The 13929-nt window shown below is 43.7% G+C and overlaps 1 protein-coding gene across 3 annotated transcripts in view; it reads left to right on the top strand.

Annotated features, from left to right (window-relative positions):
• The first annotated feature begins 6932 nt into the window (after nt 1-6932).
• Nucleotides 6933-13929, top strand: part of NFX1 (nuclear transcription factor, X-box binding 1) — a 79495-nt gene continuing 72498 nt past the window's right edge. For all 3 annotated transcript variants that reach the window (XM_081236207.1, XM_081236206.1, XM_081236205.1), the window contains exons 1-2: nt 6933-7054; nt 10618-11583. In XM_081236207.1, the coding sequence (XP_081092333.1) occupies nt 7030-7054; nt 10618-11583 (991 nt within the window). In that variant the 5' untranslated portion in view covers nt 6933-7029. The remainder of the gene's footprint in view (nt 7055-10617; nt 11584-13929) is intronic.

Below are 13929 nucleotides of genomic sequence, written 5' to 3'. Positions count from 1 at the left end.
GAAGACTTCCAGTGGAGCAAACATTACACTATTCTTCATTACCTTCTTGAAACCTTCCTTGGCTTCCTTACAAGTTCTCACTCAGCCCTTTTAATATTTCTTCCATTGTAGTTCCAATCTGGGATGACTTCTTACCCTTCGTACTTTCCTTGAGATAACTCACACCCATGATTTTAACTATTACCTATGAACTAATGCCTCAAAATAACTGTTACTAGCCCAGACCTCTTTCCTTATTCTTATTTTCAGTTCTGGGTATTCCAAATTAAACGCCCCACCACTACCTAAAATCTAACATCCAAATTAAGCTCATTACCCTGAGCTTTACACTCAACCAACGTTCCTGCTTTATTTCTTATCTTGCCAGTGTTAAATCAGTGACCCATATATTGCCAGTTTTAGTGGGTGATATTTAGTGCTCCAGCTAGACCACTTTAGTACATTAGATACCAGGGAACAATCATTCTACCAGTGTCTCTTCCCTTGGCTTTTGTGATAGTACTCCGTGGTTCTTCTATTCTTCTGACTATTCCCTCCAAGATTCCTTTCTGAAATTCTCATCTCTCCAACCCTATAATGTTGGTGTTCCTCAGGAGTCCAGCCTTTATCCACAGTACTTCTTTCTCTGCTCACTTATATTTAATAATCTCAGCTATTCTCATGGCTTTAACTGCTGACTTCTAAGTCTATACTTGTATCCCTGGTCTTGCCCCTGAGTTTCAGAATCCTTTTTATATCCACTTGTTGCCTAAGAGTAATCTGGATGTTCCAGAAGCCCACAAACACTTCACATTCAAATGGCCAAGACAACCATTATCTTTCCCCCAGACCTAACCTCCTGTTTTCCCTGCCTCAGCTAATGGAACCATTATCCTCCATCATTCGAAACAGAAAGCTCTTGAGTAGTCCTTGATGCCTACATTTTGCCTCATCCTACACATTCAATTAATCATTAAACCCTGCTTTTAACCCCTACGTGTTTCTCAAATCCAGCCCCTCCTTTTCTCTTTTCAACTCTCTTTGGCTTGGACATCCTTCACATAGCCTTTGCGAAGAAATGACCTGCTTTCCCTTCTTGCATAAAGTCCTGGTTCCCTGACACCTCCAGCAGGGCTTAAAAAGCTGCCTATTGGCCCCTGCCTACCTGTAATGGTTTATTGCTTAGTCTTTTCAAAACAGCATTCTCTTTCATTTAGAGAACTGCCTCCCCAATTCCAAATGTGTGATTATTGGAAAAATACCAATTAGAGTAGCCCTACCTTTACTTTTCCACTATGGGAGTGGGCTTGTAACCAGGTCTGTGCCTATTGAAGTTCACCCCTCAAATTTTCTAAGGGGAAATGCTTTCCTTTTTTTTTTTTTTTTTTTTTACTCTTTATCAGTCTGAGAAGTTTGAGATATTGAGTCGAGAGAGCAGCCAAGAGGCAGAATGAAAGAATCCTCATGGCACTGAGCCCTGACTTCTGATCTTTGAGATTCTCAGAGTGCTCCAAGTCTCTGCAACTCCTCCTTTAGTTCTGTGAACTGAGAATTCTGCCAATAAACCCCCTTTTCTGCTTAAACTAGTTGGAATTGGGTTCCTGTCACTTGCTAGTAAGAGTCCTGTTCTAGTTCTCCTGTATCTGCCATACGGTCATTCCCTGCCTCTGCTCATACAGTTTCCCCTCCTTGGAGCTGTAACCGATCAATGGGCTCGTGTGCCCACGGCACAGAAAGCCAAACTGACAGCGGGTGTTTGCAGCAAAGTCAGGGTTATTGCAGGGTGCCAAGTAAGGGAGTGAGAGACAAGTCTCAGATCCACTCCAGCTTGGCCTTTGAATTCGTTTTTTTTTTGTTTTTTTTTTTGCGGTATGCGGGCCTCTCACTGTTGTGGCCTCTCCCGTTGCGGAGCACAGGCTCCAGATGCGCAGGCTCAGCGGCCATGGCTTACGGGCCCAGCCGCTCCGCAGCATGTGGGATCTTCCCGGACCGGGGCATGAACCCGCATCCCCTGCATCGGCAGGCAGACTCTCAACCACTGCGCCACCAGGGAAGCCCCATCTGAGTTTTCATCCAGAGAATGAGTTGGGAAGTATTACTTTCTCCTCTGTTTTTTGGAACAGTTTTCGAAGGATTGGTGTCAATTCTTTGAACGTTTGGTAGCATTCACCAGTGAAGCCATCTGGACCTGGCTTTGTGGGAAGCTTTTTTTTTATTATTATTACTAATTCAATCTCTACTTGTTATAGGTCTATTCAGATTTTCTATTTCTTCTTGAGTCCGTTTTATTTATTTATTTATTTATTTAGGCCATGCAACACGGCTTGTGGGATCTTAGTTTGCCAAACAGGGATCGAACCTGGGCCTCCTACAGTGGAAGCACAGAGTCCTAACCACTGGACCGCCAGGGAATTCCGAGTCCATTGTGATGGTTTGTGTATTTCTAGGAATTTTTCCATTTCGTCTAGGTGGTCTGATTTGCTAGCATACACTTTTGCTCATAGTGTCACCTATGGTCCTTCTTATTTTTATAAGGTTGGGAGTAATGTCCCCTCTTTCATTTCTAATTTCAGTGATTTGAATTTTTCTCTTTCTTTGTTTTTCTTGGTCAGTCTAGCTAAAAGCTGATCAATTTTGATGTTTTTGGTGAGTGGATCAACTTTGTTTTTGTTGATTTTTTTCTATTGTTTTTCTATTTCATTAATTCCTGCTCTGACTTTTATTATCTCTTTTCTTCTACTTGTTTTGGTTTAGTTTGCTCTTCTTTTTCTAGTTCCTTAAGGTAGAAGGTTAGGCTACTGATTTGAGATCTATCTTCTTTATTACTAAATCTTTTTAAGGGGACTTTTCTGGCGGTCCAGTGGTTAAGACTCCACGCTTCCACTTCAGGGGGTGTGGGTTCGATGCCTGGTCGGGGAACTAAGATCCCACAGGCCGAACGGTGCAGCCAAAAAATTAAAAAACAAAACAAACATTTTTAGTGCAGTTTAGGTTCACAACAGCATTGAGCAGGACATACAGAGAGTTCCCATACACGCCCTTTCCCCATACATGTACAGCCTCCCCCACTAGAGACATCCTGCTCCAGAGTGGGACATTCGTTACCATTGATGAACCTGCACTGACTCGTCATCACCCAAGTCCATGGTTTACATTAGAGTTTACTTTTGGTGTTGTACATTCTATTGGTTTTGACAGTGAACCCACTATTATAGTATTGTATCATACAGAGTTGTTTCACTTCCCTAAACATCCTCTGTGCTCTGCCTGTTCATCCCTTCCTTCCCTCTAATCCCTGGAAACCACGATTTTTTTTTTTACTGTCTCCATAGTTTTGCCTTTTCCAGAATGTCATATACAATAGTTGGAAACATACAGTATGTAGCTTTTTCACATTGGCTTCTTTCACTTAGTATTTGCATTTAAGTTTCCTCCATGTGTTTTTCATGGCTTGATAGCTCATTTCTATTTAGGTCTGAATAATATTCCATTGTTTGGATTTCTTTTTTTTTTAATGTTGGGGGTAGGAGTTTATTAATTAATTAATTTATTTTTGCTGTGTTGGGTCTTCGTTTCTGTGCAAGGGCTTTCTCTAGTTGTGGTAAGCGGGGGCCATTCTTCATCGCGGTGCGCGGGCCTCTCACTATTGCGGCCTCTCTTGTTGCGGAGCACAGGCTCCAGACGCGCAGGCTCAGTAGTTCTGGCTCATGGGCCTAGTTGCTCCGCGGCATGTGGGATCCTCCCAGACCAGGGCTCGAACCCGTGTCCCCTGCATTAGCAGGCAGATTCTCAACCACTGCGCCACCAGGGAAGCCCCTGGATTTCTTTTTTAATGTAAGTATATATAGCTATAAATTCCCACCTGAGCACTGCTTTCGTTGTTTGTCATAACTTTTGGTATGTTGGGTGAAGCACTGTTTGTATAGGAAAGGCAGGATAAGTGCTTGCTTACTTCCATTTATTGACAAGTTTTGGAAATAATGAGTGGGTTCCCTAGTATGCCAGTTATGAATTATTGACTTTCAGTTCCAAATTTATCCTTTTTGCCTGCTCTGTGAAATGGATTTGGGCCCTTTAAATACTTATCCTTTACCAGCTGGCAGGTATTAAGCTTTGTCAGTAGAGGGCAACAGAGAGATACTGCAGGAGGAAAGGGTTTCCTTTCCTGTTTCTAGTGTTTGGGTTGGGCAGGCTTCTGTGCTGTAGGCAGCTTCTCCAGCCTGTTTCCTGTGCTTCAGCACCTGGTTTCTTCAGTGTATGATGGCCAGCAGCCAGAAATTTCTCCTGGCACCTCCCCCTGCAAAGTGGTTTGTAGTAGACGGCCTCTTGTGAGACTCATCCCCAAGAATGGCTTTCCCCAATACCATATAAGGTAGATTTCTGGCAACTTCCACCAGTGCAGCACCACAGCAGCTTCCCTATCTAGTGAGCCATAGGCGCATCCCCTCTAACAAAGTCTGCACCTCAGCTCTGGGGTGATCTTCACTGGACACTTTATCTCAGCCCTAGAGGAAGTGGCTGTTCCTTACATTGCTAATCCTGTATTCTTTTAGAGTTCTCTTTTACTTCTTTACTAGTCAGCCCCTTATTACTCTAATCCCTTGTTATAGTTAATAAGTCTTTAAGTAAATAAAACCTTCCCTGTTCAAATTACTATGTGGTTCCTCTCTCCTGACTGGACTCAGACTGATACAACTGGTAATTTCTAAAGGGGATGATAAGGTTTTTTATTTGATGAACTTATCTGTCAAAATTAAGGATTTATGTTTAATCCTTTTATAAATGAAGGATAAAACTAATGGACATCATAGAAGACAGCTGAAATGTCTAAAACTGACAAGATATACAAGTCGTATATCTACAATATACAAGAAACCATCAGCAAGAAAAATTGAGCAACCCCAACAGAAAAATGGGCAGAGGATGTGAATAAGCAATCTAAAAAGAGAAACTCAAAAGGGCACTAAGAAATGTTCAGACTCAATAATCAGAGAAACTCAGATTAACAGAACAATGAGATTATCTCATAACACCTTTTGGTTTAAAAAACATTTGGAAGCTGGATAATGGTTATATCTCAAATATACCTTAGTTCTGCCCTCTCCTCTCCATCACATTTGCTGTCACTCTAGTCCAAGGCCACCATCTTCTGTATTAACATAATACAAAAATGCAACTTTTCTGCCCACTTAAATTCTTGCTCCCCCACAATTCACTCTTTGCCCGGGAGCATAAGAAATCTTTCAGGGTAATTCAGACACTGAAACTGAGTGCCCCTAAAACCAAGTTCCCTTACTGAGTTTATGGTTAATCTCTCTATCCAAGACTTTATTCCCTTTCTTGTGTTCCTTCTGACCTCCATCCTGTGCTAACTGAATATTAATCAACCAGAATCAGATGACGAAAATTGCTGTTGTCAGTAACATTGTTAATGTACTAAAGTCGCTATTATAGGGATCATTAATGTACAAACTCAGGACAAGATGAGCTCCCAAGCCATGGACCACCAGCCCAGAGACTTGTAAATCAGAGACATCCTGACTCCCGAAACTATGATTAAGAAATGTCACCAGATGATGATCAATCCCAGCCTCTTTTATCTTCCCCTTTAAAAAACAAAACAAAATGAAAAAAACCCTAACTCAAAAACCAAGTTGGAGTGGATCTGAGGCTTGTCTCTCACTCTTTTGCTTGGTGCCCTGCAATAAGCACTGTACTTTTCTTCACCAAAACTTGGTGTCAGTAGATTGGCTTTGCTTCGCATGGAGTGAGCAGACCTGTGTTCAGTTAGGTAACAATACCACTTCTTTGCTTAGAACCTTTTAACTTCCTGTTGCTCTTCGAATAAAATCCATTATCATGGCCTGCAGGTGATCCACGTGATCTCCTTACCTACCTCTCCAGTTTCATACTGTGCCACTCTCCTTGCTTACTGCTCTCCAGCAAATATTTCAATAACTTGCACACTTCAAGTGCTTTCCTTCCTCCATAGCTTTTGCACATGCTATTCCCTCTGAATCTTCACATAGCTTACCCTTCTCATCTGTCCTTTTACTCAAAGAAAACCGGCCACCTTTTCGGGAGCAGATCCTAGTCAGTCTCTATCACTGCTACCCTACTTATTTCTCTCATAACGCAAATTATTAGTTTGTAAATATAAATTACTTAGTTTTAACCTCCCCTACTAGACAATGCACTTCATTGAGGGCAGAGACCATGTTTGTCTTTTTCACCATTAACCTCCAGCACTTAGAGCAATGCCTAAGACAAAAATAGGCATTAGAATGTATGTGAATGAATGATTCTATTTTGTGTTTTTGGGGAAGCCTGGACCAGTGAATTACTTTACAAATGCAGATGCTTCACACTTAAACGTTGTGTTCTGGTTAGTAATGCAACAACAAAACACACAAACAAAAGAACGCCACACATTCACTCAAAACATTTTGCACTTTAAAAATTATCAGTGCCTCCAAACTTTTCCCCCCTCACGTTGTGTCCATCTGCCCGTTCAAGTCCTTTATCATTTCTAATAAATGGTTTTTCGTTTTCTAAACTGATTTATAAGAGCTATTTGTATGTTAGACTTTGATCATTTGTTTTGCAGGTATTTTTTCCCAGACCGCCTTTTGACTACTTAGTTTTTGTTTTAATCCTCAACCTGAGCTACTCTAGTAAGGAGGTGCTGTCTGAGGTGACTCCAGAAAACCAGGTGAAGCTGGTTGGGTGGGAGCGTAAAAGGGCATGGTAGCAGGAGAGCACAGGGACTGTCAAAAGGGAAACAACTATTGATTACGCAAGTCCTGGCCCGCCTATCCTCCTGGTATCCTAGCCACCTACAGCCACTAGCCACCTCCTTCAGCCCGGAGCCTGGCGCGCCTGTCTGACGTCACGGACGCACCACACAGTTGACTCGGGCCGCGCAAACTCCGTGGCCGTCTACCGGGCGCGCAGAAGCGAACATTCTCGCGGCCCCGGAAGTCCAAGGCACGTGACCGGGTGACAGCGCTCGCTGGGCTGCAGGGCTCGCTTTAGGTGTTGCGGCACGGGATGGCGGAGGCGCCTCCTGTCTCAGGTACTGTCCTGGCCCGCGCGGGACTGGGCCCCTCTCGGGGAGCGGAAATTGAGTCAGTGACGAGTCCTAGGGCACCGGCCATTCGTATCGCGAGAGTGGCGCGTACTAGGGTTGGAGATAGTGGCTCGGAAGGGCCAAGCCACGCGCGTCGTGCGAACCGAGATCTTAACCGTCCTTGACTGCATGGTGAAGCCCGGCACCTGGTTTCTAAGGAAAATGGGTTTGTCCCGCTGTGTCGATGTGGGTGTCCCGCCCTCTCCAGGCCTCAGCCCGGCCTTCCTAGGGCAGCGGTATCCGACAGGCACGCGTCAGCCGGGTCACCGCCCGTGACGGTGTCGGGCTCTGGACGCGCGGCGGGTTTGCTTGCTGCGCTTAAGATGTATTCGTGTGTCCTGGGGCAGCGGCGCGTGCGCGAGCCGAGCTCACCCGTGGTTTCCAGTGTCAGCTTGCCACGCACTCTCAGTGTGAAGTCTCGTTTTCCTCATCTGTGAATTGGGAGTAAATAAGTCAATTACAGTGAAGGTACCCGCCGCTGCTGTACCTGTTACACAATTGTTAGGTTACTTCCCCTCCCGGAGTTGCCTTTGTGTGCAGAGACAGCCTCATTTGGCTGTTAATAAAACATCCATTTCCACTTCCTTCAGGGTACCTTAGATCTTTGTTTTCCCAACTCTTTGGACAGTGACCGAAAAGGAATATTTTACGTGGTGACCTCAGTGCACACAGACATAAATGTAAAAGCGAACCAAAAATTTCAAGAAACAGTGGTTTTCCTTACTATATGCAATACACTCTACTACATATTTCGTTTGAAAAAATACTTGTCCCAACCCACTGCATGATTTGATTTCATGACCCACTCTTTCTGAAAAACAGGGCAGCAGTTTGCAGCATGAGGTTTGTGAACAGTCATGAATTTGAGGCTTCGTTCTGCTACCTAGCAGCTGTTGGGGCACCAAGAAGAGTATATATGTATTTGTGTACTTGGTGGCAGGTAAAATGTATTTACTACTGTGGGTCTTGGTCAGAAAAGTTGGATAACACACTGCATTGGTGTACCCTAGTCCTGATTTAGGTATTAATTCATCTTGGAGTGTAGGGACCTTGTTAGGCTGGTGTTTTGTTCTTCTCCCACCCATTTTTTCCCCAAATCCTCTAAATTGGGTCTGTTGGTCTTCCTATCCTTAGGCTCACTTCTGGCCCATTTCTACACCGATCAGTGTTTGAAGCAGAATTGAGTCGGGCTAGTTGTGAGTCATAGTTTGGGACTATGGTGCTGTGCCCCAGGTTACAACCTCTGCCCCACCTACTGAGGCAAAGTCTCCTAGTCCAAAGACCTCCCCAGTCTGTCTCCTGTGCCTTAGTTTGTTTTTGCCTTAGTTCCTATTCCATGTTCTTATTTCAGCATCATCTCTAACCCACACCTCCATCCCCACTCAAGGTTTAATTCTCTTACCTGCTATTGTCTTGGAACACCAGCCCAGTCCAAAGGGTATCTTTCTGCCCATGGGCAGACTCTCCAGTGCCAACTTTGTCTCTGGACTCTATAATCTACAGTTGGATTTTCCCTTACTCTGTTCCACCCATCCACTGGTCACCTACCATGATATTATCTTGGATCTTATCTTATCTTGATCTGATCTTACCTTGGGTACCACTTGCACTATAGCCAAGCCTTGGGGATGAGACATCCTGTTTATTGAGTAACTTCCAGCTGCTCAAAATAGTGAAAAAACAAAGGTGTCTCATATCTTTGTGTTCAGTTTCCTGTGCCCTTTTCCCCTTCCTCATGTCTCTTAAGGATCTTTCAGAGGGCTTTGCCCACTGCCTCATGTCTGGTGGAACACATACTTTATTTGAATAGGTGCTGCCCTGTATAGATTCTCAAGTTGCATCAACTCTTTGCTACTTAACATGAAAACACCCTCTTCCCATCCTTTACCAGGCTATTCTGGACAACTTTACTGACATTTTTCTGCCCCTCTTACAGCCTTGCTTCTTCAAGCAGAAGAAAACTACACAATACCCACTTGGTCTAATCTACCCATTCCCCCCTCTAAGTTATCTCTTATATTTCTGGAACACCTTCTCTGCCACCTTCTGAATTTGTCTAATCCTCTTGCCGTTTTGTAAAGCCCTCCACCCCACCCCCAGAATTCTGCCCATTGAAAGCTTTCAGGACAAATCGTGGATTGAGAGAGAGGTTACCCTGTGACCTTTATGATCTCGCTCAGTTCTTAAGTATATGTTTCTGTGGTATGGGCCACCCAACCTCTCACATTGGAGCGTAATGTAAGAGTGTGATCTCTAGGGTCACATAGCCTGGGGTGGAATCCTGAATCTGCTTTGGAATACCCCTGTGGCCTTGGGCAGGTTACTTACTCTCTACAGTGTCTCAATTTTCTCATCAAGAATGTAAGGATTAAATGAGTTAACATATGCAAAGTGCTTAGAATAGTGCCTGACACATGTTAAGTACTTAATAAATGTTAGGGCTTATTATTAAACCTGAAACCCGCAGGCTGTGCACTGCACCCATCTGTGGTCAAGTCTGTGTTTCAGGTAGTTTGTAGTCCTAACAGCAATGATAAAGCACTATTTTAACCACTTTATACATGTTACTAACCTTGCTTTAATCTTCATAGCAGCTCTTTGAAGTAGGGATTCTTACTATTCCATTATTGAGATTAAGTAACTTGCATAAAGACACAAGTGACGGGCAGGGAGTTAAACGCAAATTCCAGGCCCTATTGATTCATAGAATATTTTGTATGCTACACATAGTTCTGACTTTGCTACTAACTGGTTTTGTATCCTTAGGCAAATCATTTCATCTTTGACTTCAGGGACTGAGTTGACTATAAAGAAGCATGTTAGGGGGAAAAAATGAGTTGGTTGAAGGGGCATATGCTTAATTTTTTTGACTCTGGAATTCTGGACCATATTACAGAGATTATGTATGGAAAACCTAAAATATATTCCTGGGGGGAAGAGATGAGATGTACCCATCTGCTAAGTACTGTCTGTGTGAAGTCTTACTTAAATTCCACAATGACCCTTTGGAATAGTATTACCAACTTTTGTCATGTATGAGGAAACTAAGGCTAAAAGCAATCAGGTGGTATCCCTAAGCTCATACGATAAGTTGGAGGGCCAGACTTTAAACTGATTTTGGCTGACTCCAAAGCCTGTTTACTTAATGCTACCTTAGAGTTTTGAAAGACCACATTGAACCTGCTGATTGATGTCTCACCCCGAACTGTTTGCTGACCTTACATTTGTCGATAAAGATAAACGCGTTTATAAATAATACCCGATAGCCCAGATGAGCAGTTTTCCTTAGCAATTCAGCAGTACCTGTTGGTGAGGCTGCTGGATATGAGATGATCAGTCTTCCACAAGCACCTTGAACCTACCACCTTCACAGGAAACATAGACCTTGTATAGAGACTGTTTTATACAAAGTCCCTAGGAAGGTAACTTTTAGATATGGCTTACAGTCTTCGGGCTTCATGAGTGACCAATTAATTTCTTTACTTGCATGTCTGTTTCTTATGTCCTAGGTACTCTTAAATTCAATACGGACGCTGCTGAGTTCATTCCTCAGGAGAGAAAAAATTCTGGTCTAAACTGTGGGAGTCAAAGGAGACTAGATTCTAATAAAATTGGTAGAAGAAATTATAGTTCACCACCTCCCTGTCACCTTTCCAGGCAAGTCCCTTATGATGACATCTCTGCTATTCATCACAGTTATCCTTCAGGAAGCAAACCTAAGAGTCAACAGACTTCTTTCCAATCCTCTGCTACTAATAAATCACTCAAGAGCCATGGCCTTCCAAATCAACCTTGGCAGAAATTGAGGAGTGAAAAGCAGCATATCAGAGTCAAGAGAGCACAGGGTCTCACTGACCAGACCTCAGATGCAGCTGGCTTAGAAAGTGTGGCCAAGTCAGAGAGTGGGACAAACCTCAGAGAGCACAGCCCTTCGGAGAGTGAGAAGGAAATTGTCGGTGCAGATCCCAGGGGAGCAAAACCCAAAAAGGCAACCCAATTTGTATACAGCTATGGTAGAGGACCAAAAGTCAAGGGGAAACTCAAAAGTGAGTGGGGTCACAGAATGACTCCCAAACCTGAGGAGGCGGGACCTGAAAACACCAAACCTGTGGGGGTTATCCACCCTGATTCTTCAGATGCATCCTCTAGAAAAGGAGTAGCGGATGGTTATGGGGCCAGGCGCAGCGAGCAGAGAAGATACCCACAGAAGAGGCCTCCCTGGGAAGTGGAGGGGGCCAGGCCACGACCAGGCAGGAATCCACCGAAACAGGAGGGCCAACGGCAAACAAAAAAGGAAAATCTCAATGAAAGACCAGCAAAATCTGCCTGTGACATTGGGAACTTGGCAGTTGCCATCAAGTCTTCCAGAAGGGTTGACCCAGAGAAATGTGCTGTAAGGAGGCAGGATCCTCAGGTAGCATCTTTCCCCCGAGACAAACAGAACCACATGCTAAAGAATGTGGAAACACATACAGGTAAACCTATCTGAATGGGTGGAAATGTTTTCTCTCTCTCTTTTTTTTTTTTAAATTTCTGAATAGGTAATATATTCATACAATTTAGAAACCAGAAAATATAAAAAGGTACATAGTAAAAGTCTCTTTCTCTCCTTGTTCATCATCTCCTTGGGTCCTGCCACCACCTGCTCCCCTCCCCAATAGGTAACCACTTACTTCGTTTTTATATGTCATAAGCAAATACAGGTAAGGAACGTTTTTGTTAACAAATAAGGAATTTTAAAAGTGCAGGTATGGGTGGTATAGATGTTTGGTTACAAGAGTTGTTTTGAATTCTGAAAGCACAAGTAGGGGGTGGTAACATCACTGCCTCTCCTGGTTCCAGCCTGCATCATCTCTTGTCTGCTTATCTGCAACAGTTCCTAACTAATCTTGCCATCTCCAGTTTTTCTCTTTGAGTTCCCCTCTCACGTCAGCATCAGAAAGTGATCTTTCTAAAACACGTATTGACCTGCGTCACTCCCCTGCTTACTTCTGTTCACTTTTTCTCGTCACCTACAGATTCTGCCTTCTGCCGTACCCAACAGCCTCATCTGCTGCTGCCTCAGTCCCCCCCACATTTTACTCCCTGGACTGTATACTGTCATCTTTCCATGCTGTTGCATATGTGGCTCCTTCTGTCTACTACTCAGCTCACTGGTGAATTCTTACTCATTTTTCAAAAGCTATAGTCACATGTCCAGAAAACCTTTTGTCACCTCCACAGATAGCATTAATCTTTTCCAGCTCTGTGATATGTCCTTCCCTTACATATACATGCTTCTTTATAGCACTTACCACTGGAAACCATCATTTGTTTATGTGTCAGTGCCCTCCACTAGTTTATATGCTCCTTGAAAGCAGAGACCATATTTTTCCTTTCAGTTTTATATCTCTGTTGCCTAACAGAGCTCTTAGAACACAGTAGGTACTCAGCTCTGACTGTTAGAAAGTTCTTTCTTACATTAAACTGAAAACTTCTTTCCTGTAAATATTTCCTATCTCCTAGTTCAAATTCTGTCCTCTGGAACTACACAGCAACTAGTCTCTCTCCTCACAGCTTCCTTCCCACTCATTGCACATCAGCTCTTTGCAGTATTTGAAGACACTTCTCATTTTACCCTGAGTATATATTTTATCCAGGCTAAATAGCTTCATTCCGCCAGCTTTTTCTCATGGACCTTCACCATTCTGGTCTCCCTCCAGTTTAATGTGACATACAGCCTAACACAGGGAGCCACCACCTGCCCAGGCCTGTTTTTACACAGGCCTATAGTTCTAGTTCTCATTTGCTTCACCAGGCAGTCCTTCTTGGGATCTCGACTTGTGTGTGAACAAAGGCAACGTTATACCAGAGTTGTTCTTGAATCCTCAAGGCTGGTTAATAGTTTCCTATTGCTTCATAAATTACCACAAATGTAGTGGCTTAAGATAACACAACTTTACTATGTCATGGTTTCTGTGGGTCAGGAGTCTGGGTATGGGTTAGCTGAGCTTTCTACTCAGGGTCTCACAGGACTGAAATTTGGCCAGGGATGCAGTCTCATCTGATGTGTGGGGTCCTTGATGCTCACTGGTTGTTGATAGGATTTAGCTCCTAATGGGTGTAGGATTGAGGTCCCCATTTTCTTGCTGGCTGGGGATCACTCTCAGCTCCGAGGGGCCACCCGCAATTCCTTACCACATGGCCCTCTTCACAGCATGGTAGTTTGCTTCTTCAGAGCCTACAGGAAAGAATCTGCTACAGATTCTTTACATCTCTCTGACTTCTGTCTCTGATCACTAGACTCTTTTAAAAGGGCTCACTTGATTAGATCAGGTCCACCCGTACTTGAGGGAAGATTATCCAGGGCATGCACACCAGGAGCTGGGAGTCTTGGAGGCCATCTTAAGAGTTCTGCCTAACAAATCTCTCTGGCTTCACATCCCAGCATTTTCTTGAGACCTCTTTATTCATATTTATTGAGTAGATGCTGTGTGCCAAGCACTGTTCTAGGTACTGGGAATACAGCACTAATGAGATTTACAGTCTGGTAGGGAAGATGGGTAGAAAGCACTTAAGTATTTAATATGTCAGGTGATGATAAGAGCTAAAATATAAAGCAGGGTTTTTTTAAAATTTATTTTTGGCTACATTGGGTCTTCATTGCTCTGTGTGGACTTTCTCTAGTTGTGGCGAGCGTGGGGTTACTCTTCGTTGCAGTGTGCGGGCTTCTCATTGCAGTGGCTTCTCTTGTGGAGAGTGGGCTCTAGGCGCGTGGGCTTCAGTAGTTGTGGCACACGGGCTCAGTAGTTGTGGCTCGTAAGCTCTAGAGTGCAGGCTCA

This window comes from Mesoplodon bidens (genome assembly GCF_964165515.1).
Source record: "Mesoplodon bidens genome assembly, chromosome: 6".
In the NCBI taxonomy this organism is placed as follows: Eukaryota; Metazoa; Chordata; class Mammalia; order Artiodactyla; family Ziphiidae; genus Mesoplodon; species Mesoplodon bidens.
This window is presented reverse-complemented; position numbering and strand designations above follow the sequence as displayed.